This window comes from Felis catus, chromosome C1 (assembly GCF_018350175.1).
Source record: "Felis catus isolate Fca126 chromosome C1, F.catus_Fca126_mat1.0, whole genome shotgun sequence".
In the NCBI taxonomy this organism is placed as follows: Eukaryota; Metazoa; Chordata; class Mammalia; order Carnivora; family Felidae; genus Felis; species Felis catus.
In genome coordinates, this window is record NC_058375.1 from 1862987 (window position 1) to 1888053 (window position 25067).

The 25067-nt window shown below is 62.6% G+C and overlaps 1 protein-coding gene and 1 long non-coding RNA gene across 9 annotated transcripts in view; one reads left to right on the plus strand and one right to left on the minus strand.

Moving 5' to 3' along the window:
- Positions 1–25067, plus strand: part of PRDM16 (PR/SET domain 16) — a 313792-nt gene that overhangs the window by 260459 nt on the left and 28266 nt on the right. For 2 of the 8 annotated variants that reach the window (XM_045034966.1, XM_045034962.1), the window contains exons 1-6: positions 3422–4574; positions 4816–4950; positions 13641–13743; positions 19731–19944; positions 21823–21970; positions 22331–22484. In XM_045034966.1, the coding sequence (XP_044890901.1) occupies positions 4023–4574; positions 4816–4950; positions 13641–13743; positions 19731–19944; positions 21823–21970; positions 22331–22484 (1306 nt within the window). In that variant the 5' untranslated portion in view covers positions 3422–4022. Of the gene's footprint in view, positions 1–3421; positions 4575–4815; positions 4951–13640; positions 13744–19730; positions 19945–21822; positions 21971–22330; positions 22485–25067 lie in introns of those variants that run through there. The other 6 variants (XM_023257993.2, XM_023257995.2, XM_045034964.1 and 3 more) reach the window with 5 other exon arrangements.
- Positions 15572–16819, minus strand: LOC111561666. The gene is made up of 2 exons (XR_002744274.2): positions 16436–16819; positions 15572–16063 (listed from the first exon to the last, which is right to left on the minus strand). It is a non-coding gene; the product is annotated as an uncharacterized LOC111561666 (long non-coding RNA).

The following is a 25067-nucleotide window of genomic DNA, read 5'->3' on the forward strand; positions in this document are numbered from 1 at the left end:
AGGAGGAGGCCCTCTCCGGTCCCCCCACCACTGTCACGGGTGGACACCATGCCCGGACTTCGACGGGGCTACCTTACGGCCCCGGGGGGGGGGGGGCAGGCTCGCAGTGCCCGCGCCTTCCTGCATGCCCCGAGTCCATTAGGCGAGCTGACGACAGATGCCTCGGCGTCCCCCCTGCACGCCCGGCCAGGGCCGTGGCTGTTGCACGTGAGGGAGCCAGCCCAGCAGAGAGCCCACAGATTAGAAGTGCAGGAAACCTCAAATGATGTGCAAAAAAAATTGTCAAGGTTAAAAGAATTTTTCCATCCCTTTGCTTCATAACTCAGCATTTCTGATGGCGGTGATTTATGAGCGAGGGGAGCTGGCAGGGGGACCGGGGGTGGGGGGGCCTGTGAGGCCGAGTGGGGGGACGGACAGGAGGCAGCTGCCAGGAGAGGCTCTGGGATCCCCGAAGCTCAGCCCCGAATAACCCGGAGCAAGGCTTTGGAGTGGGGTCAGGCAAGGCAGCCGGATGGCAAATCTAGAGACTCGGCCCCGAGGCCCCCCAGGCCGCTGCCTACAAGGGGGCGGGGGCGGAGGGGCGCAGGGGGGAGAGGCCGGGGGGCTGGGCCCCCTCCCTCCTTCCCTCCTCAGGCAGCGTGCACAATCAGGGGACAGCCGCTTGCCGCTCTCGCCCTCCCGCATCCACTTGTAACTGTCTCGGGCTCCAGGAGCCAAGGCGGGTGAGGGGTGGTCTCGACCTGGCCTTCTGGGCGCTGGAAGGTCTCACTGTAGGCGAGGCAAGGGCAGAGACCTGTGGCCTCCTGGGCCTGCTTTCTGGACTCCAGGACCCCGTGGGTCTTTGAGCAGGCACGGAGACCCTCCCTCCTGTCCCTGACTTGGCTCCAGAGCCCTGCGTCTGGCTTCTGTCTCCTCTTGCGGCGAACCCGGCAACACCAGCACCTGCGGTGACCAGTACGGGGCCGCGCAAGCACAGACGGAGACCTGAGTCCGCAGGGGCTCTCGGGGTGGGCTTCCCAAAGGCCCAGCTCCTCCCCTGCAGAGGCCCTGCGGGGAGGACGGAGAGAGGAAAGGAGCGGAAGCCAGAGGAGACACGTGTCTGCACCCCGTTTCTCCCTGCCTGGAGTCACAGAGGGCACGGGCCCATCCACACCCCAAACCAGAGCCAGGCCTACAGTGTCCTGCCCGCCGAGCCCGGGGCTCAGGCCCCGGTGAGGCCCAGGTGAGGCCCCACCGCCCAGCCGCGATGGCAGACGCAGGCCTGGGCCCTCCCACCACACGGGCATTGCAGGTTCGGGCCCCAGACCAGGACTCGGACCTTCTCTGGCGAGGAGGTACCTGATGCTGCTCAGAGGTGGAGCTTCAGGGAGGAGTCCCCTCTGACCCCCGGGACCCGCCAGGAGGTGACGCCCACCCTGTGACCACCCAGATGGTCAGGGGTTGGGGGGACAGGCCTTCTGGGCTGAAGGGAAGGGGCACTTCCCAGGGGGCACCAGGAAGGAGGGCTGCTGGCCCTCCAGCGCGGAGCCTGCCCCACAGGGACAGGGACGGCTTGGCGTCCCGTGCGGGTAAGCAGCCAGCCGTGTCCACACCCAGACACGCTTGAGAGGACAGAGAGGGCTGCCTGGCACGGGGAAGGCTCAGGAGAACACGGGCCACGTGCCAGCACCTGCCCGGCCGTCCTAAGGCAGAGAGAGAGGTTGGTTCCACGAGGACCCAGGAAGCTCACGGGAGGGCTGGGGCGTCCGCGCCGAAGGCGTTCCCTGCCCGCAGCAGGACCGAGGGGAGACCAGGCCGCCGCGGGGAGACCGAGGGGAGACCAGGCGGCTGGCTCCAGGTGCGCACGTGGGACTCGGGCGTGGACTCAGGTGGCGGTGTTGGACCGACAGGTGCTGGAGGGCGACGGACAGTCACTGTGGTCCAGGCGCCCTGCGCTTTCCCTCATCTGCCCCCAGGACAAGTCCTGTGAGCACCCGGAGGGTCAGACTCACTCTCTGGGGGGCGGTGTGGAGCCACCCCCGCGTGGCACGGAGCTCCCCTCGCGGCAGGCCAAGAGCCCCGAGGACGGAGCCTGCAAGGCGCAGTGCAGAGTCCCAGCCCCCAGAGAATGTGCTCTGCCTCTGGGACCCACATCCCAGGACGATCGCTCCCAGCCGGGGAGGCGGGAGGCGGGGGGGACGGGAGGGTGCAGCCGTGGAGGACGGTGGCAAAAAAGGACACAGATGAGCGAGGCCCCCCGGGGAGGGTGCGTGCAGGGGGGAAGCGGGGGCCTCTGGGGGTCGGCCCTGTAGGCTCCCTCGGGGCCACCTCCTCACTGGGGCTGGTTTGTCTTTTCCCAAAACATGTTGCTGGTTTCTCAGCAACCACCTGAGCGGCGCCTCACACGCACACACACACACGTGCATTCACACGTGTGCACACACACGCACAAGCATACACATGCACGTGCACATGCAAACGCACAGGCACACATAAGCACACACGTGCACTTTCGCGTGCACACACGCACACGTGCATGCACACATATGCACACTCACACATGCACGTGCACATACACACATGCATATACACACGCACGTATATGAGCAAACTGGGTGAAGAGGGCTTCTAAGCACTTAGGACAGTGGTTACTTGGTTGGTTGGACGGATGGATCAGTGTCCCTCTAGCCACTACTTGGGGAGACAGACCCAAGCCCGTCAAGGTGAAGCAACACCCTTGAGGCAACAGGTCAGCCCAGGGTGGGGGGGAACCACGGGGGCCGCACGGGCAGTGGGGGCAGAGGCTGCAAGGGCCGTGACGGTCCCGGCAGCCTGTGCCCTCTTCGCCTTCCCCAGCCGGTGCCACGGGTGGGGTCGGACAGAGACAGTGGCTGTGGGGGGGGGGGGCATCACAGGGAGCCCGGGCCCCCGGAGGGGGGTGGGGTGGGGTCCATGGGTCTCGGCCGCTCGGCCCCTCTTCCTCCGGTGACAGAGGAAGGTGGCAGGACTGCCCCTTCAGTTGACGTGCCGCTAACCGCAGGTTTTGCTTTGTGGGCCTTTTCTGCGGGTTTCCTGCAGTTGGGGTAGGAGGCGCAAGGGGGGCCCCTGAGAGGCGTTAGTGCCCCGAGGGGGGCCTCTCCCACGTGGGCCTGCGCTCCCATCCCTGCCGGCCAGCCCCAAGTGGCCTCCCGATGCCGGCCTGGAGCCAGCCGTGCCCCTGTGCCCCCTGGCACCCCGAGGCCCGGCTTCTCTGCGCCACACCGCCCTCCAGCCCCACCCCTCCGTCTCTCATCTCCCTCCTCCCCAGGCCCCCCGGCCTCTCTTCCCTCTCTCAGAACTAGGCCCATTTGGTGAAAGCCCCCCCCCAAAAAAAAAGAGAATCACAGAACCGTGGTCCCTGGGTTCGGAGGCCTCCAGAGACGTCAGCAAAGCTGGGCCCGAGCTTGTCTGCTCCGAGACTTGTCATTTATGGGAGGCACTGCTGGTGGCTCCAGGAGGGGCTCCAGGCGCCCCCGTGTGCAGGGGGGGCAGACGGGACAGAGGCAGGTTCCGCGTCTCCCGCGGCAACGCGCCTGCCTCCCGAGATCTCCGTTTCCTCACCATCAGAGGCCCTGGCTGTGTAGAAAGTGTCTGTGGACATTTGGGGAGCACCTGAGCTGTTACAGAGCATCCAGAGTTGCTGGTCAGAAGAAGCTTCTGCGGGCCTCTGCCGGGAGCTGCCCTTCCCCGGGCTTTATTGTCCAGAACGGGCGCTCAGGACGCCCTCCGGGGGAGCAGAGGCCACGATGCTTGGGATCAGCCTCCTCTGTCTCTGCCGGGACGGGCTGCTACCCCCTGCCCTGACTTTACTGGGTCCTTCTGACACCCTGTTCTCATGTCCCCTGCCCACTGGACGCCCCTTCCTTCTTTGAGGCTTCAGCCCCTCCCTCCTAGGCTGTAAGACCTGGGGCTGCGCTGCCCGGGAATTTGGTCCAAGATGCCGCTGGCTTCCGCGGCTCTGGATTCAGAACCCCGCGCAAGCACCGGACGGAGCAGGGGTGAGGATGGGAGGGATTCTGCTGCAGGGGCACCCCTCTCCCGGCGGGGGACAGCATTCAGGTCTTCTAGCAAATGACCCGCTCGGACGCACACACCCGGAGAAGCTCCAAGCCCTGCCCGCCAGGGGCTTGTGCAGAGAGACCCGCGGCGGGGACCGGGTCGGTGACGCCGGTCACACGCGCGTCGGCCGCTGGGCGCGCCGGGAGAGGCCGGGCATCTGCGGGCCCCGGGTGTCGAACGGAAACTTTTCACCTTTAAGAAAACTGAATGCTTTTCTTGCTCTCTTACTTTCAGGGGGATGTGCACGCCGGTGTGGGCACGCACGCACACACGCCTGCACACGCACACTCACGCCGAGTCCCGTGCGGTCACACACCCCGACAACACCTTTACCTTCAAGAATGTTTTCCTCCAGCCCAGCGCCCCAGCTCCCCTTAGCAGAGGGCTCTGTTCTTAGACACAGTGGCCTCCGCTTTCTCACGTGTGGGGCGGCTCTGCAGGGGGGGGGGCGGGCTGTGCAGCCCCTTTACTGCCAGACCAGGGCTGCAGTCTGCTCGGTGAGAGAAAGGGCCGTCCTCCTGTCCCTCCGCCAGGCTCTCAGAGGCTCCTGGGACGGGCAGCCCGGGGGGAGGCGGGGGACAAGGACGTGGCCGATGCCCAGGGGGTCTGCTGAAGTCCAGACGCCAACTGCCTTCCTACTGGGCCCAGACAGCTGGTCCCTCATCGGGCAGTTGCAGGCTGTGTAGACCAGCACACAGGATGTCTCTGACCCTCCTCGGCTCTCGCTCTCCCCGACAGATCTCCGAAGACCTGAGCGCGGAGAAGCTCTGCATGGACGCTGCCCCGGCGGGGTCCGGCAGCTGGCTCAAGTACATCCGGGTGGCCTGCTCCTGTAAAGACCAGAACCTCACCATGTGTCAGATCAACGAGCAGGTGGGTCTGGGGCTCGCACACCGGCCCTCGGAGTGGCTCTTGGGGCCTCGGCGCCCAGAGAGACGGTGGGGGCGGGGGGTGCCGGGGCGGAGGGGCAGCCGGGCCCCGCCGGGCCCTGTCCTGCCGCGGGGCAGGGAGCTCCGTGACGCCCCGTGGTTGTTCCCTGGAGCCTTCTGTTGGCAATCCAGTTGCGCGCGGCTGTCCTTGCGGCTCCGCTCGGAAGTGCTCTCTGGGGGGTCGGCACCGCCCTCCGGGGGTGCCCTGTGAGCCCCTACGGCGTCCCGGCCAGCCTGCGGAGGCCGCTGGCTCCCCTGGCCGACAACGCATCTTTCTCCCGAGCCGGGTGGCCCTGACTTCAGCCCCAGGCCCCTTGGCCTCACTCCTGCTGCCAGCCCCCCTGGAGGCCAAGGACCCCGCTCGGCACGCTGGAGCCTCACTCGCCGTGCTATTTCCACGCCACCCTGGGAACGCAGGCACCGCTGGCCCTCATTGCTCATGGCGGCCATCCGGGCTGAGCGCCGAACAGGAGAGAAGATGCCGTATGTGGCCCCCACGTGTCCCCAGTGCTGGGAGGCCCTATTCTGTGTCTTTAACTACAAGGGTGCAAATGGCCCCTGAAGACTCCCCACCCCGGAGCCAGGCCCCTCGGCGCGTCTCCACTGCGTTCCCGGAGCAGCCCCGGGCTCCTCGGGGTGCCCGGGTGCCCGACCCGGCCGATCGAAGCAGCATGCGCTTGCCGAGAATATCTTGGGGTTCCACAGGAGATTTCATCTGCGAACGGGATTCCACCGCTTCCAAAAATGTTTTCGGAGACCACATAACAAAGACTGCATTCTCCCGTCGCCCGTGCAATCCATTAAAAGTGGTTCGAGGCTCTTGACTTCAGAGAAACAGTTTTGCATTAGGAAACACAGAGAGCACGCACCAGGGAGGTCCCTGGGACCCCCGTCAGCTGCCCCCCCTCATCCGCTCAGGCTCCTTCTCGGCCCTGGGGCTCGGCCTGGATTAAGCCCTGGACACAAGCTGCCGCCAGACGCGGCGAAGTTGGAATCCACCTCTGCTCCTGAGACGACTACAGCTTGTAGCCAGAACCCAGCATTCTGAAAATAAGGTGGTATGGGTTGTTTGGGGTTTTTTTTCTGATTGCAAAAAATATTGCAGAAATTGAAGCCAAAAAGAATAATCCTCAAAAATTAGAAGAGAACTTAAAAAAACAAACCTCTTTTCCTTCCTCCAAATGAAAGTGAAATCTGAGTGACGGGAGGTCAGATCTAGGCACGCCCCTCCTGTGCGGACCGCGCGTATCCTCGACCCGTGTCTGGAAGCTGATGGGCAGCGGAAGGAACACCGTGGGGCCGAGCCCAGGATGGCACTTCCGTGAGAGGCAGGATCCAGATTCTCCGTTTAAGAAACATGTTTGCTGGACCGTTTGAGCCAAACTTTAGTAGCAAAGCAGGTACCTTTTCATGACAAGCTTCTAGAAAAGCACACGGATGTGTCATCAGACATCTTTGTTTTCTTATTAACGTTTCGGGGAAGCGTTTCTGCCGGCTCCACATAAGGGTCCACGTGGGACTGACTGCTTTGCAGCAAAGTCTTTCCATCTCCTTCCATCAGGGAACAGGGATACTTTCGGCTGGGGTGGAGTGAGTCTTGAACCCCGGCTGTTTCCCTTAACCCCATTGAGGGGGGTGACCGGTCCCGACGGCTGGAAACACCGGTTTCTACAGAGCAACAGGCTTGACCTGGGTTGGAGCTGGAATAAGAACGTCCCTGAAATATTAATAATAAAACAAAGATTTTTGAAGACAGGCTTCTCTTTGAGAAGGAAACATTACACGATATTAATGGGGTTTCTCAGATGTCCATAATCCCAAGAGTTTCTACCAGGATTTCCTGGCACTTATGGACACCCCAGCCCCCGCTGCCTGCACTCGCACACGTGCACACACGCGCACACACACACACACACATGCACACACACACCGCTCTCGACAGCACGGACGTGGAGGGGACAGCGTCCAGACTGAGAATCTAAGAGGCATAAGGCAGTGTGGGTTTTGCCAGATGGTGCTCAGAAGCCCGTCACATGACCTCAGCCCCCATTTTGAGAGGACGAAGAACCCTGGGCAGGAGGGGGTCTCGGGGGCGCGAGGAGAAAGTCCCTGAAGTCACGGCTCCCCGAAGAACCGAGCTGGCAGCTCCGAACAGGAGACCGTGTCCTTCCGAGGGAGCCACGCGTTTCTTCCACGGACTGCGGCTCCCATGGCCGTGAGCACAGCCCTGCCTCCAGCTTCTCGTTCATGCCACAAGGCCCCCTCTTGGCGCCCTGTGGCTCTGACGGCCACCTCTGTCCCCCTCTCTGCAGCTCCAGACGGCGGAGCCCAGGGCAAGAGAGGCCACAGTCGGGCCGTGGATTTCCCCCTGGACTCAGCCCCATCCACTAAACAGTGGTGAGCGGCTTTCACAGACGGTCCTGGGCCAACACAGGCTCTGGGGCGGCCGGTCTGCTCCGGACAAAGTGTCCACGGCCTACGGCTGGGGGCTCCAGGTCTGTCTCTGGGTTTTTGGAAGTGGTCGGATCACAGCCGTAGACTCTGGAGGGCCCTGATTGACCTTCCCACTTAGCATAAACGGGAAGCAAAGGGGAGCCCGCGGGCAGCAGAGTCCCCCCGGGTAGCATGACCCTCCCCCGGCCCCGGGCGACCTTCGCTCCCCTCCCCCTGCCGCCCACCAGCCCCTGCTTTTCCTTCTGGAAAATCTGAGACGCTCAGATCACCCCCAGGTGGTTCTTTCTCCCGCAATTATGGGCACACGAGTTGGTCTGAAACGCTGCCGGAGACAGACGGGGCCTGTCCCTGGATTTGTTTTAACGTTAAGCCCGAAATCAAGAGCTTGGAAGTAACACGCCCACCGGAGGGAGCAGAGAGGGGCGGAGGCCTGTTCACAGCGCGCTGTCTCGCCGTCCCCACCCGCCTCACCGGGGCAAGGATGCTGGGGCCCGACGTCGGTGGCCAGCGGGGCCGAGGAGGGCGTGAGCCGGTGCTGGGGTCACACGCAGATGTCGGGGAGCACGACTCGGGGGCTCCGAACGCCCCCGCGCACGGAGGAGAGCCCCCGGGGCCCACGCTGTGCGCCCCCAGGGCCGGCCGGGCGGCAGGGAAAACCCAACAGCACCAGCAGGTTTCCCGGGGCACAGCCGGCTCAGCCCGGGCACCGGGGCCGGGTCTCCCCGAAGAGGAAGCAGACAAGCTTGTTAAAGAAAGGCATTTCGTTAGCAGATCAGCCGGCCGATAACCACACAGCCCCGCGTCCAGGAGAGCCAGCGCTTGTGTTTAATGAAAACCTGGTGCTCCCGGGCCGGCCGCACGTCGGCCCGGAAGCTTCTCTTTTGCTTTCGCTTCCCTGCCCTCGATGCGGGGACCCCGCCGCGGTGGCCGGTCGGGGCGTGGAGCCGTCCGCCGGGGCTGGAACCCGCAGGATGGCATCCAGCACGGGTCCCCCGCCGCCTCTGCTCCCCCCACCCCCCAGGATTTTCTAAATTAAACCTTGTAAATGGATTGGCCCGTTTCAATGGTAGCTCCCAAACAATTAGATACAATTTCCCCCTTTGAAAGGAGAAGGGCAGGGGATTCATTGTAGCGTTTCTTGGCCAGTTTACAAAAGACTTAACATATATATCAAATTCATCGGAGTCCAAAAGCCGAGGAGTTCTGCGGTGTCCTCTTCAGAGCAAGCTGACCCCGTCTTCGGGAAGGAACAAGACCTAAATTCGACCACGCCGGCCCAACACCGGCCGGAGCCCTTGTCAGAATTTCCATTCTTCTCCTTGACCGAATGGGGTGCTGGATTAGGAGAGCCACGTAAGAACGGTGGGGACCACGTTCCCCAGTAATGTGCGTGTGTAGATACACACGCTCTCCAGCCCCAAACCTACGACGAAGGAAGAGACAGACGTGCGGGACTTTTTCCCACGTTTGTGCCGCTGGGAAGGAGACGGTACAGCGGCAAGACCGGAAAGATTCTCGGGCACGAGTTGCTTCAGCCCCACGTGGGAAGACAGGAGCGTGGCAACCACCAGGCACGCCAGGCCGTGTCCTCTCCCCGGCGGAGGAAGGAATTGTCTGCCTGTCCCTGGAGCCTGAGCCTGCCGTGGGGGCCCGACCCAGACCCGCTGTCCCCGCGGTCCCGCTCGGCTCTGAAAAGGCACAGGCAGGCCTCCGCAGCCCCCCGCGGCTCCCGGAGCCGTCCCCAATCCGGCTTGGAGCACCGCCTGGGTGGCTTTTTAAACTCCAAGTGCTCCAGCCCTCAGGCAGCCTCAGGGCTCTGGTGTCCACAGCCCTTCCCAGGCAGAGACTGCCCACAGCGTGGGGACCTCAAGGAGGAAGGACGCACAGCGGTGTTTCCAGAGTCCGCACCGGAACCGCCTTGCCTCTTCGGGGGTCCCTGAGAGGAGAATGCCCAAGGACCGGCGTCCCCTGCGGGGACAGGCCAGAAGCGGACCGGCCATTCCACTCCCCCTTGCTGCTTCTCTTTTGTGAAAAGCCCTCGCAGAGCCCCCCAGAGGCCTTCACAGATCCCGCACAAAGCCGAAATCCAGGATGCAGGGAGGTTTTCTTTTTGCGATAAGCACACTGAAAGCGATGTTGCCCGCGTAACTCAGACACTCCTTGAAAGGTCCTCAAACTGTCAGAGGGGGAGAAGCGGTCCCGTGCACTTGACCACTTTCACCTTTCTGAGCCGTCCGTTTGCTCCGGGCCGGGCAGAGCCGTGGCTGTGGCCGAGCACCCCGTGCAACGCGGGGGCAGCTTCTCGTAATTTCAATCGTAAAACCCCCAGATTAAGTAGGAACGACAATCGTAGAACCTAAGTCGTCGTGTTCGAAAACAGTATCACCCTCGTGAGTTGATTTGATATTTAAAAAAAAATACTTGAGGAACTCAAGAAGCTGTCTAAAACTGACATCTATTTTAAATCTGAAATATTTCTTTGTCTTAAAGAACGTTGGGGGGAGGGAGTGACGTTTGTTTTCGCGGAAGGGTCTGAATGAGCACGGCCTGTGTGAAATCGACTGTTCTCAGGCACTTCTCTCCGCCTTGTGTTGGGAACGTGGGCTTATTTGTCCCCGAGCTCCGTCCACCTGCAAGGGGCCCGCTCCCGTGTTGGGAGAGGGACGAGGGGGAGGAGAGGACCCACACTCAGGGCCACCACCGTCCCTGCGGACAGAGCAGAGACATTCAAACAGGGACCTGACCTCAGACCTGTCTGTCTGGCTTCGGTATTTTGAAAGCCGTTTGCGAGCAGACGTTTATTGGCTCCCATGAACCCAGCTGTTGCGACTTCCCCAGCTCTTAGATCCTGAAACCAGAGAGAAAACTCCAGCTGGGCCTTGCCCAGAGCACGGAGACAGGGTTTCAGCCGTGCAGGGCTGCAGCTGTTGAGGGCGCCGGTTTTCGCTGCTGTCACAGGCACAAACCTTTTTCCTTTTCCCGCGGTGGACGAGGCACCACAGGGGAGGGTTTCTTTTTCCTGGAGGAACAGGCCTCTCTCCCTCCTGTGAAAACGAGTGCTCAGCCCGTCCACATGGCAGACGGGGCCCTCGGTCTGAAGCCGGCCCAGCCGCCGAGGGGCACACGGTGAACGGGAGTCGCCCGCCCACTTCAGGAGTTTTTAAGGGGCTACAGAATCATGTATTACAGGCCCCTGCGGAAGGGGCCGGGCTCCGCACTGTAAATGCGCAATTTGTAACGCCCCCAGAGGCCAGAAGCCGCCCAGGCCTCAGTCCCACCGAAGCCTGCGCCCGGCCTTTGTCCTGGGAAGTCAGCAGAGCCTGAGGACCAAGGATCAGGAGGCGGCTGGCTGATAAGGCCTTTGTGCCGGTGGGAACAGGTCATAAAAACTCCAGAGCCTCCCTCACACCTCCGTGCCCTTGGCAACGGCATCGGCTGAGTTTGGAAAAGTTTGCTCCGGTCCCTGTTCGCCTCCTGTCTCCCCTTCCGGGTGGAGGCAGGTTGGGGGCGCCCCTGCCCCCCCACCCTAACCAGGGCCCTGCGATTAGCACTAATAGCAATTAATTCTGTCTTCCGCTCAAAGTCCAGGCGGCCACGGCTGCGGGCCGCTGGCTGCCCTCCTGTGCTGCGCTCACACCCCTGCCAGGTGCCGTCCCGAGGTTGGGGAGAGGGCGCCCGCTGTGCACAAAGCTGCTCCCTGTGGCCAAGTGCACCAGACCCTCCCTCAGCTCCTCCAAGGCTGTGTTGGCGGGAGGATCGGTCCCCGGGGAGGCAGGCGGCCTGGGACCACACGTGGGGGCTGTAGAGGGGTCCCAGGAGGCCCGGGCAGCCCTCAGAGCTGGGAGGGGTGTGGGGGCGGGGACCTAGGTGGCCTTGGAGTGCGGGTAGGGGATTCCAGGAGGTCCAGTGGCCTTGGGAGCCACCGGGGTGGGGGGTCGCAGGAGAGGCAGTGGCACTCAGAGAGGGGGGTGAGGAGGGGGGGGGGGTCCCGGGAGGCCGGGTGGCCCTCCGAGGGGGTCGGACGGGGAGGCGGAGAGGGGAGGCGGGCCGCGCCCAGCCCCTGCCAGCCGGGCTGGAGCAGGAGTTCAGCAGTCCCGGCCGGAGGCAGGATGCGGCCCCAGGAGCCGCGCTGAGCGGGACCAGGTCAGAGCGGGGCCTCAGGGAGGGATGCGGCCGCGGAGGGATGTGGTGGGCGGGCCCACATTGCCCTCTAACGGGGCCTGAGGAAAGCCGCCAGGACTCTCCTCTGGCCCCAGCCGGGCCCCAGCCTGTGCGCACGTAGCTGGCGGCCGGGGCTACGTGCACTTGGGGTGCCTACTCGCTCACCGCCCAGATGCACGTGTGAGACCCGGCCTGCCGACTCGGGGCCCCCTCCCCGGTCACTCCGGGGTCCCCTGGCTTTGTTGGAGTGTCCCATACGCTGGGTCCCACTTTGAGATCCAGTGGCTCATCTGATTTGTTTTTCAAGTAACCATTTGGCCACTGCAATTTTTAGTGAAAGTGATACAAAAGCGGGATCTTAATAGCAATGGCTTTGTGGCGACAGTTGCTAAGGTCCCTTCCCCATTTGAAATCCCCACGTCTTGGCAGCGACGTGTGTGACGGCAGGTGCCAAATAAAATGAAGGTGCGTGGGGGGCGGGTGGGGGGGGGTGGGGAGGAACTTTGGGCCGCGTGACACGCCCGGGCCGTGTGTGTTTCTGCCGTGCGGTGCCCTGGGAATCAATCCGGGCAGGCCCCGGGGACACCGTGGGGCTCTGTGTGTCCTGGGGGGGGGGGTTCCCTGCTGTTGTCAGGACTGGTGGTTTGTAAAGGAGTCCGCACGGATGTGGCCTGTGGAGGGGAAAAGGGGTCCCACAAGTGACGGGGATGGCTCAGGCTTCCAGATGTTTCCTGGGGCCCGGGGGCCAGGGGGGAGGCTCAGGGCTCGTGCAGGCCGTGTGCCCAGCTCGAACCGTGTCCCTGCCCCCGATGCTGGAAAGCCTGGCCTGGCACCTAAGGCCCAGGTCCTCCGTGAGGGCGGGGCCGGAACAGCTCAGGGAGGGAAGGGCCTGGAGGAGCCTCAGCCCTCGAATTTTCTGGGTGCAGATGGAATCTTCTGGGTCTTTCTCTGGTCTCCCAGCCAGTCCTACAGCCAGGCCTTTGGGCTTCTGGAAGGACCTTGGTTACTGTCGCCTGGATAGAGACCCAAATACCCAAGTGCTGGGGTGGTGGGCAGTGGCCTGGCTGTCTGACATTTCTGGAATTGAGATAGAAGCCTTCCTGGTGTCGGCCCCACTCGTGTGAGGGGTCGGTACCCCCCCCCCAGCAGAGGACCCGTGTCGCCTCTCTCCAGGGGTGGGGAGGCTCCCAGGCACAGAAGAGCCCGGTTCTCTCCCACAGTCACCCCGGCCTTTGCAGCTGGTTCCGGGGTCCCCTCCCAAACAGCCCCTGCCCCTGTGGCCCTGCTGAGCCCTCGGGTTCCCAGAGCAGACGGCCCTTTCTCAGGACATGCAGCGGCACCGGCCGAGGCACTCCGAGTACTGAGGCTACACTTCCCACGTTCTCCTCCCCTAGACCTGAGCCCACTGCTCCAGGCCTCGATCTCCGCCCCTCCCCCAGGCCCCACGCACCCCTCCCCGCGCTCAAGGTGCCCCCATCTGGGTCCCCAGGGCTGCCGGGTGCCGGTCACCAAGCTAGCCGCAGGCACGTGTGTCCCTCCACCGTCCCTGCGGACGGTGTCCACGCTCACGGGAGACTCACGGCCTGCCGTCCTGGCCCGCAGAGCCTCTGTCGGAGTTCACGGCCACTTCGAGAATGTCCAGATTGGCCCTCGACCCCCTCCAGGCCCCCACCGGCAAAGGGCATCTCGCGTACACTTTGAGAAAAGGAGCCTGAGACCCAAGCCAGGCCCCGCTGCCCGTGAGAAGCGCCAGCCTCCCTGGTGCCTGCCGCTGGGATCCGCCCCGCCTGGGCACGGCGTCCTCCGTCCCCTTTACCGACCTCCAACAACGGGACGGAACAAACGACACGGGGCTCTAGCCCTTGTGAGCATATTCTGCAAAGTTCCAGGAGGGAGACTCTCAGCGGCAATTAGTGGGCAGGTCGAGTGGCCCGCGGGCGTCGCCCGTGTGCACGCAGTGTGGCTCTCTCGGCAGCCGGGACGGCAACACTCACCCCTTCTCTCTGCCTTTCCGCCTAGATTTATTATAAAGTCATCAAGGACATCGAGCCTGGGGAAGAGCTGCTGGTGCACGTGAAGGAAGGCGCGTACTCCCTGGGCCCGGTGCCCCCCGGTCTGGATGGTAAGCCCCCCCTCCTGAGGCCGCCCGTCACTCCTGCCACATGCCGGGGCCCGCCACTCAGACCCCGGGCCGGCGGGACCGGCCCCCTCCTAACAAGCTCTCCACTGAAGCGTCGCACTCTCCCCACCGCGGGTTATATGAGCCACACGCCGAATTCCCGCCAGGACTTCGGGCCATAGGAGCCAATGGGTATCGTGTGGTATTATATCTTTGTCGTGGAAGTGTCCCGGGGGACTTTTTGTTTTTTTTTTTTTTTTAACTGGATTATTAGCAGCATGGTTTTGTGGCTTGGAAACCTCCACCCTGCAGAGCTCCGTGCTGCGGGAGACGTTTCAGGGTCACTTCAGAGAGGGCAGCGCCGGCGTGTAGGTCTCTGAAAGCGGTGCCCTGTCTATCGTCGATAGCAGAGTCCGAGAGAAAAGTTAAGGGGAAACTGATGTCGTGAAAGGGGACATTTCGGGTTGGGGCGTTGCCACAGGGGCACTTGGACGGCAGCTGAGCCCCCGGAACCGTGTGTGGAGAGCCGCCCTCCTGTCCTTTGCTCCCGACTCGTCACTCGGTGCTCGTCCCTTCCCACCCTTCCTCCTTCACACACACACACACACCTACATCTCAGAGGGTGTTAGAAAATTCCAGCCGCAAGCAGGCTGGCGTTTCCGGAACGCGGCCTTCTCCTCCTTCGTCCCCACTGCGAAGCAACATGCCGTTCACCTGGCGACTCTGGAACAGCGTTTGGGTCCCTCCGAGGAACGAGGAACCCTGCACTGGCAGCGGAGGGCCGGTGGTTAACTCCCTGAGTGCCGCCGCTGAGCTCGCGGCGTCTTCCCTTTGAGACCCCGCAAGGGAGCAGAAAAGCCACCTCCCCTTCTAGCCGGGGCTGGTGATTCCGCTCAGCTCACGCCGGAGCAGGCGGGAGGCCGCCTTTTCCCCTTCCTGCCTTTCCTTCCCTCCCCTCCAGAGGCACAGAGGCTTAATGATTAACACCACTTACCGCAGGTTCCTCTAATAATGCCACGAGAGGGAGTGGCATGGGCCGGGGCCGGGAGCAAACACGGAGATCTCTGCCTTAATTTACCCTTTCGATCCCCGAGCCTGGCCCGGCGGCTGCGTCCTTCCTCCCCGCGGCCCGTGTCCCTGAGCCGCCGCTCCCAAGTCGTCACGGAGCCGGATCCTATCTGCGCGCGCCTCTCAAGTTTGGTTTTAATTAGGCCGTCGAGAAAAGAAAAATTAACGGCTGAGGTCTGGGTAGTGAGGGGATGGGCTCATTTTCCTTAAAATGATCGTTGAAAAGACCTATGGGTCTCAGGTAGCACACGAGAACTCGGAAAGATAAACCCACTCCCCTTCGGGGAGCACCCGGCCAGGGAATGTCGTTTGTATAATGAAACTTCTTTCTTCCAAAAGGTTTTAAAAACCTGGATTGCTTTCCCCCTCCCCCCGCCCGCCCGCCCCCACCGGGCCCCCTGATCTTAAAATAAGCCGGGTCCACATCTCCCTAATAATTCATCAAACATTTGTGGGCTAATTGCTTTCCACACATAATGGTCTAGCATCAAATATCTGACTTTTCATACTCTCTGCTGTCACAGTCATCCCCCAGCCCCCCAACGGCCGCCCCCTCCCCAGCTAAACTCAGAATCGCACAGAAAGAAAATGCAAAATCGTTCCTCGCTAAGATAATTATCATAAAAATCTTTTCTCCCGGCCCCAGCTAAACGCAGAGGCCCCTTATCGCGGCGGGAATTTGGAGTGGGTTCTCCAGTGCTTTTGAGCCTCCGGTCTGGTCCATTGCCATGCAGATACCGCATAATTGTGTCCCCCCCGGCTCTCTGAAGCCATTAGGCACCGATTTATTTTTCTGTCACATTCCTGCCTTGTGAAGTTGCGGACGGGACTTCACACAGACAGGCGGGGTGTGGATGTGACACGCACAGCACGGGCTGCCGCGGCCCGGGCCCGGTGTGGTTTGGGTAGCACACGGAGCGTCCGTCAGATTCGGAGCTGACTCACAATTTTCCGTGCTGCTGTTGCGGGCGGGGGCCTTTGGCGGGGACAGCGTTCAGGTATCGCGGCAGACACGGGGGCCCCTGGGTGCCGGCCCACTGGGGGCCGAGGGCGCCGGTCTGGTGGATCCCGGCCTGGAAATGCTCTTTGAGAGCCGCGGCTTTGGGAAGAAACGCAGTTCCAGTCTCCCTGCAAGGGACTCGGAGCACAGGGACGCCACGTTCGGGTTCATTCAATAGTTGCGGCGACTTTTTATTTTCTGCTTACTCTTTCAGCGCGGAGGGGAAAGATTTCCCTTGCGGGAAAGCCCCTTGATCTTGGGAGAAAATAAGGAAAATCACTTCCATTCCAGGATGCTTTTCTTTCGAGAAAGGCTTAAAATCGTTAACTTCGCTCCCCCTTCCAAAGAAGTCGCAAGCATGCAGCGACTTGTATATAAAGCGTATGAGGAATATGATACAATGTAACGTAACATTATACGATATGCTATAAGTGTAGTATAATATGACATAACACGACCAACGTGATATAATACAACGTAACACAATATAACCAGAATATAACCTATCCTTTTGGTGTTTTTTCACGTGGGGTTATTTGCGCCGGGCCCTGGGACCCACATGGCCGCGTGCATCCTTTGTGGCCCGTGCAGCGTGCCCCGGACGTGTGCACTCAACACCCGCCTTACCTGCGTGGGAGATGCTGGGACACCTGTCCACGCCACGGCACGGGGCGTGGGGGACTGAGGCTTAGACATGTCCGGTGTCCGTCCCTGTCCTTCAACCAGGGCAAACGTGGGTCCGTGGAGGGATGAGGGGGCAGGGAAGGAGGGCGACATGTATCTCCAGTCAGTTCCGTGGCCTCTAGGAGGTCCTCAAACGCCGTCAGAGTGAGAATCGGGCAGGATTTTCATTTTAAATCCAAATTCCAGATCAACACTGAGAGAATGGGTTGGTTGATGCTATGGGCGGGTGGGGTCGGCCTTTCTTCTCGTATTTGTTGTCAAATTTCAAACTTCTGGGACTGTTCCCAGTTGGGTCCAGAAAGAATAAACTACAGACTGGCGTTTCTAACTTACTCATGGCGCCGGTGGCGGTGGGAGGGCCCCAGGAAGTCAGAACAAACCCACAGGGGCCGTTTCTGTGGGGTCCGTGCATCCGGCCCCGTTGTGAAATGGGGCTCTCGGTCCTCAGATGTAGAGGAAAGCCACATGTGTTCAGTCGAGGCGGGCCTGCAGGAGACGCCAGGGCGAGCCCAGCTCTCGCGGCCCGTTCGGTGCTCTCCCCGGGCCGCACACGGCGGGACTCTGCCACCCTGCCTCCAGGGCCCCGCCCGGTGCTGAGGCTCCAGTTACACGGCTCTGCCCCCTCCTCCCCGGGCGCCCTGGGCCGGCCATTCCGTCTGTCCCGGCCTCCGTTTCCCACTTATAAATCGGGGGTAAGAATATTCTCCCCCCGGCAGCGCGTGGATTGGCACGGGCCTTAGATCCGCGAACACCGGGAAATTCCTATGGCGGCGCCTGCTGCGTGGGGGCTCCCGGACCTCCAGGGTCCCCATCGCCGTCCACGGCCTTTCCCGCGGACGCTCCGGTTCTCCCGCAAAGGCGATGCTTTAGAGACGCGCGGGGATGATGGCGCGGTGATGTGCACCCTCCCTGCGCCCCTCCCCCTCCCCGGACTCCACCCTGGCACCCAGGGGTGCCCGCCCAGTGCCCGCATGGGTTTTGTGCCAGCGCCTTCTCTGACTTGGTGCTCTGGGTGACCCCGGGCCCCGCCGTCCCTATCCTCCCGCCCCTTGGTCTGCCCCTCGCAGGAACGGGGGCCTGCCCCGGTCTTTGTGTTTGCAGACACACTGAAAGGTCACCGGGGCGGCCGCCCTCCCTGCCTCCTCCAGCCCCCGGTCTGCGGTTGGTGTGGACCGGCTGGCCTTGCCTCCTCCTGGTCCGTTTCGCAGCTCGCCATGCGTCTGCGGCCCTTCGGGGAGGTGTTTGGGGCAGAGCCTTCGCGGCCTCAGAGGCCCACACGGGGGCCCCGCCAGGCTCTCGCCTGGAGCAGGGCTGGGTGCTGTAACTCGACTCCCTGACCCAGACAAGTGAGAGCTGCTTGTCCCCATCTGTGTTGAATTCCTCCAAACGAACACTCTCGACAGCCCGCTCTGGTCCGTGGACAGGCCAGCGGACAGGCCGGCAGGCCCGGACGGTGCGTCAGACCAGCACTGGAGCCCGCCCGGCCTGTCCGCAGGGCCCCTCTCGGCAGCCCCTCCCCCCTCCCGTCACCCAGATGTCTGCCTCCACGCAAAGATGTGGACAGAAGTCACATTTGTGCACCTGAGGGGGTCGTCCAAGGCCCCGGAGCATCTCGGATCCAGCTCCCACGGAGCCTGCCCCTTGGGTGTCGGGGAGTGGGGGCCTCCAGGTGCCACCGGTGGGGATGCCAGGTGTGACCACACACCGGGAGCGGTGCCTCCAACGTTAGTCTCAGGGAAGCTTCTGGTCGGGAACAGGTGGCCCGCCCTCTCTCCTGACCCCCTGTCCGGGCTGCAGAGCACCCCCTCCCTGTCCTTAGCACTCTGAGATGTTTCCGGTGGTCTCTCTGACATGGGAGGGGGCGTGCCTGTGCCCCCACCTCCCTGCGTCCTTGACTTCCACGCCCCTCGGGGGCAGGCCATTTGGGTCAGCTTATTAAGGCTGACCTCTGCACAAGCTTGTACACACACACACACACACACACACACACACACACACACAGAAGCCCAGGCACACATGTCCACACTCCAACACACGGTCACAGGCACACACAGAGGCTCACTCTTGCACACATATACCTGTTTACCCACACACGTTCACACAAACACACACGAAGCCACGCACAGAAATACAGCCACATAGCACACGCACAACTGCACACAACCAAACATTCACACACGTGTGCACTCACATGTACATATGTGCACATGCACTCTTAACATGCACAACACATGCCAACCGTGTGCACAAATGTGTGCACAGAAACAGACACTTGCACGTGCAGAGCAAGCGTGCACGTTAACGCCCACACACACGTGCACAGGTGCCCTAACGCCCGGGCGCACTCGTGTGTGAACATGTGCCAGCACACACATTTCCACGCGTGTGGCCGCACACGGAAGCACATGCGTGCTCTGGCACACGCACACGAGTACGCACGCACACCAACACAAACAAGTGTGGATGCACAAATATCTCTACACGTTCACACAGAGGTGCACAGACAAGGATGCAGATGTGTTCAGATACACATGTTCGTGCACACGCACACTCACAGCCGCACACCCGTGCACAAGCACACGAGCATGCACACATCCGCTCAGCGCACACGCAGGCACGCTTTCCGACTTGCGTCCCAGCTTTCAGCACAAGCGTTCCGTCCCGTCCTCGGGCAGGGAGGGGGCACGGCGCTGGGGAGAAGCCACTCGCAAGCAGTGGCCCGGGTGGGGGCTCGGGGATGGGCCCAGAGGACGTCTCGGCCGGGAAATTTACGGCTTTGAGCGGGTTGTTTGGCTTGGCACGGTGGTCAGGATGCCGCCTCGTAAACTTAATAATAGCTGCCCCCCTTTTAATTTGTTTGACCTTGACGACAGTAATTTACGATATGCATTAGAGCTCTGTCTTCTTTTTTCCCCTGATTCATAAACAAACCACTTGGCCAGCTTCCTTCTCTGCTCCCAAGCGCAGGGCCTTCTGGAGCCCGGCGTGGCCTCCTGCCACGCGGGGTGGGGCCCGGTGTTTCTCGGCATTTCTGATGGTGCAGACACAGGGTCCCCTCGGTCCCCAGGTCCCCGGGGCGGCCGCACCCGGCCCGGCACGAGGGAGGAAAGGAAGCAGGAGCGGGAGCGGCCGGTGTGGGAAGCGGGGCCCGCCGCCCCCACCCCCAACACCCCCTCTCGGGCCCGGAGCCTGGGCCCCGTCTCGCGCTCCCCACGGACCTCCCACCCTCTGTCCCTAGCAGGGGAGCCCACGTTCCGCTGCGACGCCTGTGACGAGCTCTTCCAGTCCAAGCTGGACCTGCGGCGCCACAAGAAGTACGCGTGCGGCTCCGTGGGGGCCACGCTCTACGAGGGCCTGGGCGAGGAGCTCAAGCCGGAGGGGCTCGGCGGTGGGGGCGGTGAGCAGGCCCACGAGTGTAAGGACTGCGAACGGATGTTCCCCAACAAGTACAGGTGCGGCTGCCCCCGTCCCCCCAGGCCTCTTCCCCTCCCCCCGCACCCCCCTTGTCCTCCCCGCTCCGCACCCCCTCACTGCCCCCCAGGCCCCCCAAGCTGGTCAGCAGAGCCAGCTGACCCTGGGACCACAGCTGGGACCTCGGCCCTCAGCCCTGTCCACACCGACGAGCCGAGAGAGCCTTAGGGACAGGGGGAGACCAGCGTCCCCTCCAGTGTGGCTCACCTCGGGGCAGGTACCCCTCCCTGCCCACTCATCTGTCACTACACACAGCGTGGCCCATGAGCTGGTGGCTGCAGGCCACGGGTGCTCCCGGCTCTGACCCCTGGCCGGTGCCCCCCACCCCCGGAAGATCCGCGTGGTCGGTAGAGATATTTCTGGCCCTGCCATTCTGCAGTCAGGGCTGAGCCTTGGAGATAGACCACGGGGAAGGCGAGAAATGCAGGCCAGACCCCGAGACGTGCGGGGCTCAAGCCCCAAGGCCACTCCCGTAGCAAGGCCCAAGACCAGGACGGCAGGATGGCAACACCCTGCTGTCCCGGGGTCCGTGCGGTGCCCCGGACCCTCTGCACACACAGACCACTCCTCACACGGTGGGCGGGAGCAGGCGGCTCAAGGCCGCCCGGGGGTCCCTCATCCCCCACCCCGGGCACCGGCCTCTGCTCCAGGGATGGAACCCACCTGTCCTGGGAGGTTTCACAGGCGTGGGCACGGTACACCAGGCCCGCCATGTGACGGCCGGACGTGCTCAGCCTAGAGCAGGCACGAGCTGGCCCTCCCCCTGGGAAATGGGGGCCCCGAGGACCCCTGGGAGCCCCCCGGGAAAGTTGAGCCTCTGGGCTTTGTGGGGACAGCGTCAGGGGCATGCGGTCCCAGCGCTCCTGCGAGAAGTGTGACGACTCGTCCGAGGTAGGCCCCTCCTCCGACCTTTGGGACTCTCCCCAGGACAGCCCTGCACGGTCAGAGCAAAGCCCCGTCGGGTCACTGACTGGCTGTGCTATTGCTGGGAACCGAGCGCCAATCCCACCGTGGGCTCCCCGGGGATGGGAAACCCTCCACCCTGAACAGATGACTAAGAAAATGAGCGTTTGGGCAAATCCCAACTGAGACCCTGGGCGGTAAGCGCTGCTCAAGAGGGTCCGTGTTTTCTTTACATAAACACATAAATCACAATTAACAACAGGGAAAAAGATACAATCTGCCAGCACTCGAGAACCAAGCGTTTCTGATGTAAATGGATGGCTGGGCCCCGTAATTAACGGGCCGTGATGTATTACTGCTCTGCTCACGGAGATTAACGGTCACACCTGGGACAGGAGGCGAGCCAGGACGTCCCCCCCGCCCCCGAGAGGAGGGGTGAGGAGTGGCTCCTGCGTCCAGGCGCAGTTGCCCCTTCCCAGCGGCTGTGTCCTCCCCACCTTCGGGGACCCATCCCCTCACCCCCGTCCCGCCCCCTCGGTGTGTGCCAGGCGGGTAGGCCGGGCGTGGCCTTGGGTCTCCCGGGCCTCGCCCCCACTCTGGGGCTCTCGGCGGTGCTGGCGGCTTCTGCGCCCCTTGTCTGAGGTCAGCCTCAAGGTTAAGGTTACCCCGAGGGGCAGCGAGGAGCTGTGAGCCAGGGTCCCGCCCTGCCGCCGGCCGCCTAGAGGAGACGTTTGCACGAGGGCCTGAGCTCTGTCCGGGCAGCGCTTCCTCCCGGTGGGATGTGGGAGGGCCGTCTCCGCCCTCCGTCCTGCTGGCCCGGCCAGAGAGGGGGCGGACAGACGCGCTGCGGACTCACTCCCGTCTCTGGGCGGGGGGCGGTGGGGACGGGAGGGGCCGCGGCCAGGCGGGGCGGCGGGCAGGCCCCCCGGTGACCCGAGCCCCCTGTCCGCGTGCAGCCTGGAGCAGCACATGGTCGTGCACACGGAGGAGCGGGAGTACAAGTGTGACCAGTGTCCCAAGGCCTTCAACTGGAAGTCCAACCTCATTCGCCACCAGATGTCCCACGACAGTGGCAAGCGCTTCGAATGTGAAAACTGTGTGAAGGTAACGCTCCCGCCGCCCCCGCCCGTGCCCCCCACACGCGTGCGGACGGAGGGTGCAAATAAGACACCGGAAGCCCTCTGGGGCTCTCGGTTTACCGGGGACGGAGGAAGGGCAGCGGGAGGGGGCGCAGGGAGACCCGACCCCGCGCTCTCCAGGGCGGGCTCCTGCCCCCCACCCACCAGCGCGTCGTCAGAGCGCTTCGGGTCGGCCACGCTTTCCGAGCGCGTGCCCGGAGCATCCCCTCCCCGGCCACCGCTCGGCGCAGGGGGCAGAGCAGCGGTGAGACCCGCCCCCCGTCCCCCGACCCGGCGGCCAGAACTGGGCCCACAGGGGAGCGAGCAAAGGTGTCTGTCCCCCCAGGTGTTCACAGACCCCAGCAACCTCCAGCGGCACATCCGCTCCCAGCACGTGGGCGCCCGGGCCCACGCCTGCCCCGACTGCGGGAAGACGTTCGCCACGTCCTCGGGCCTCAAGCAGCACAAGCACATCCACAGCACCGTCAAACCTTTCATATGTAAGTGGTCCCCCAGCCCGGCCGCCCCGCTCTCCCTACTCTCCTCCGCACTCACACCCCGGCCGGAGCTCTGAGAGGCGTGAAAATGCCGGTGACGCTCACCGAGTTCTGCTCAACCCCTCCGCGGCCTTTAGGGAGCCCGGCCTGGGTCCCCAGCACTGTCGGGACGGCAGGTGGCGGCCGTAAGTGCCCCTGTCCTCACGGAGCTTACGCGCCGTGGAGGAGATAGAGGCTAGACCAGATGAACGATGAGGGCACGTGCGTCCGGCCTATCAGCCCAGACGGGGCGCAGGCTTAGGAGGCTCTCCGAGTGTCCAGGGTGGCCCAGGCGGGCGCTGGTCCCGTGAGTGCAGGGGGGCCAGGACGGCTTGTGAAACGAGAGGCTTTCTGGTGGACGGCTGGCGGACGGGCGGGTGTGAGGGGGCCCCTGCGGGGGACGGAGGTGCTTGGGACGGGAACTGGGAGCACAGAGGCCTTGAGGCTGGCGTGTGGGGGGGAGTAAGCGAGGGGGACTAAGAGGAAAGGGGCCACGGGTCCCAAGGGCCAGGTCGTGGGGGACTTTGTGAGCCAGCGTAGGGTCACCACCCTTATTCTCAAGGAGTTCGGAAGCCACGGAAGATTCCTCTCCACCTGGCAGCGTGCTGTTATTCACACCAGATCGTGCTCGGCCATCACGTCAAGTGATTTGCACTGTCGCCAATCACACAAATTGCACTCGGCAACCATCCACATGGACCGTGCAGTCATCACCCACACGAACTGTGCAGTCGTCACCCACATCGACTCTGCAGTCATCACCCACACGGACTGTGCAGTCGTCACCCACATCGACTCTGCAGTCATCACCCACATGGACTGTGCAGTCGTCACCCACATCGACTCTGCAGTCATCACCCACATGGACTGTGCAGTCGTCACCCACATCGACTCTGCAGTCGTCACCCACACGGACTGTGCAGTCATCACCCACATCGACTGTGCAGTCATCACCCACACGGACTGTGCAGCCATCACCCACATCGACTCTGCAGTCGTCACCCCACACGGACTGTGCAGTCATCACCCACATGGACTGTGCGGTTGTCTCCCACATTGACTGTGCAGTCATCACCCACATCGACTCTGCAGTCGTCACCCACACGGACCGTGCAGTCATCACCCACATCGACTCTGCAATCATCACCCACACGGACTGTGCAGCCATCACCCACATCGACTGTGCAGTAATCACCCATACAGACTGTGCAGTCGTCACCCACACAAACTGTGCAGTCAGTCATCACCCACATCGACTGTGCAGTCATCACCCACATGGACTGTGCAGTCGTCACCCACATCGACTGTGCAGTCGTCACCCACACGGACTATGCAGAATCCTCACCCATACAAACTGTGCAGTCAGTCATCACCCACATGGACTGTGCAGTCATCACCCACATCAACTCTGCAGTCATCACCCACACGGACTGTGTAGTCATCACCCACATCAACTGTGCAGTCGTCACCCACACGAAATGTGCAGTCATCACCCACATGGACTGTGCAGTCATCACCCACATGGACTGTGCAGTCATCACCCACATCGACTCTGCAGTCATCACCCATACAGACTGTGCAGTCATCACCCACACGGACTGTGCAGAATCCTCACCCACACAAACTGTGCAGTCGTCACCCACACAAACTGTGCAATCGTCACCCACGCGGACTGTGCAGTCACCCACACAGACTGTGCAGTCATCACCCACATGAACTGTGCAGCCATCATCCACATCGACTGTGCAGCCATCACCCACATCGACTGCACAGTAATCACACACACAGACTGTGCAGTCATCACCCAAATGGACTGTGCAGTCATCACCCACACAGACTGTGCAGTCGTCACCCACACAAACTGTGCAGTCAGTCATCACCCACATCGACTGTGCAGTCATCACCCACAAGAACTGTGCAGCCATCACCCACACTGACCGTGCAGTCATCAGCCACACGGACTGTGCAGAGTCATCACCCACACCAGCTGTGCAGTCATCACCCACATCGACTGTGCAGTCGTCGCCCACATGGACTGTGCAGTCAGTCATCACCCACATCGACTGTGCAGTCCTCACCCACATCGACTGTGCAGTCATCACCCACACGGACTGTGCAGAGTCCTCACCTACACGAAATGTACAGTCATCACCCACATCAACTCTGCAGTCATCACCCACACGGACTGTGCAGAGTCATCACCCACACGGACTGTGCAGTCGTCACCCACGTGACCTGTGCAGAGTTATCACCAGAATTGCCTGGACTCATCATCCACATGGGATTGCATGGGGTCAGCATTTCACACACACGATCTCATAGCACCCTTCAGGGCCACACTGTCTCCTAGTGGCAGAGAAGGAAACTGAGGCTTGCAGACATTAGGGGAGCAGGTGCTCAGGGCCACGCTGCAGAGCCTGGATTCTAGCCCAGGCCTGGCCCTTGACCCTGGGCTGGGGGGTGGAGCCTCTCAGACCCCACAACACCGGTGTGAGGAAGAGGAACTCTGGGAGCTTGAGGACTGGGGGCTGGGGGACGTCTCAGCGA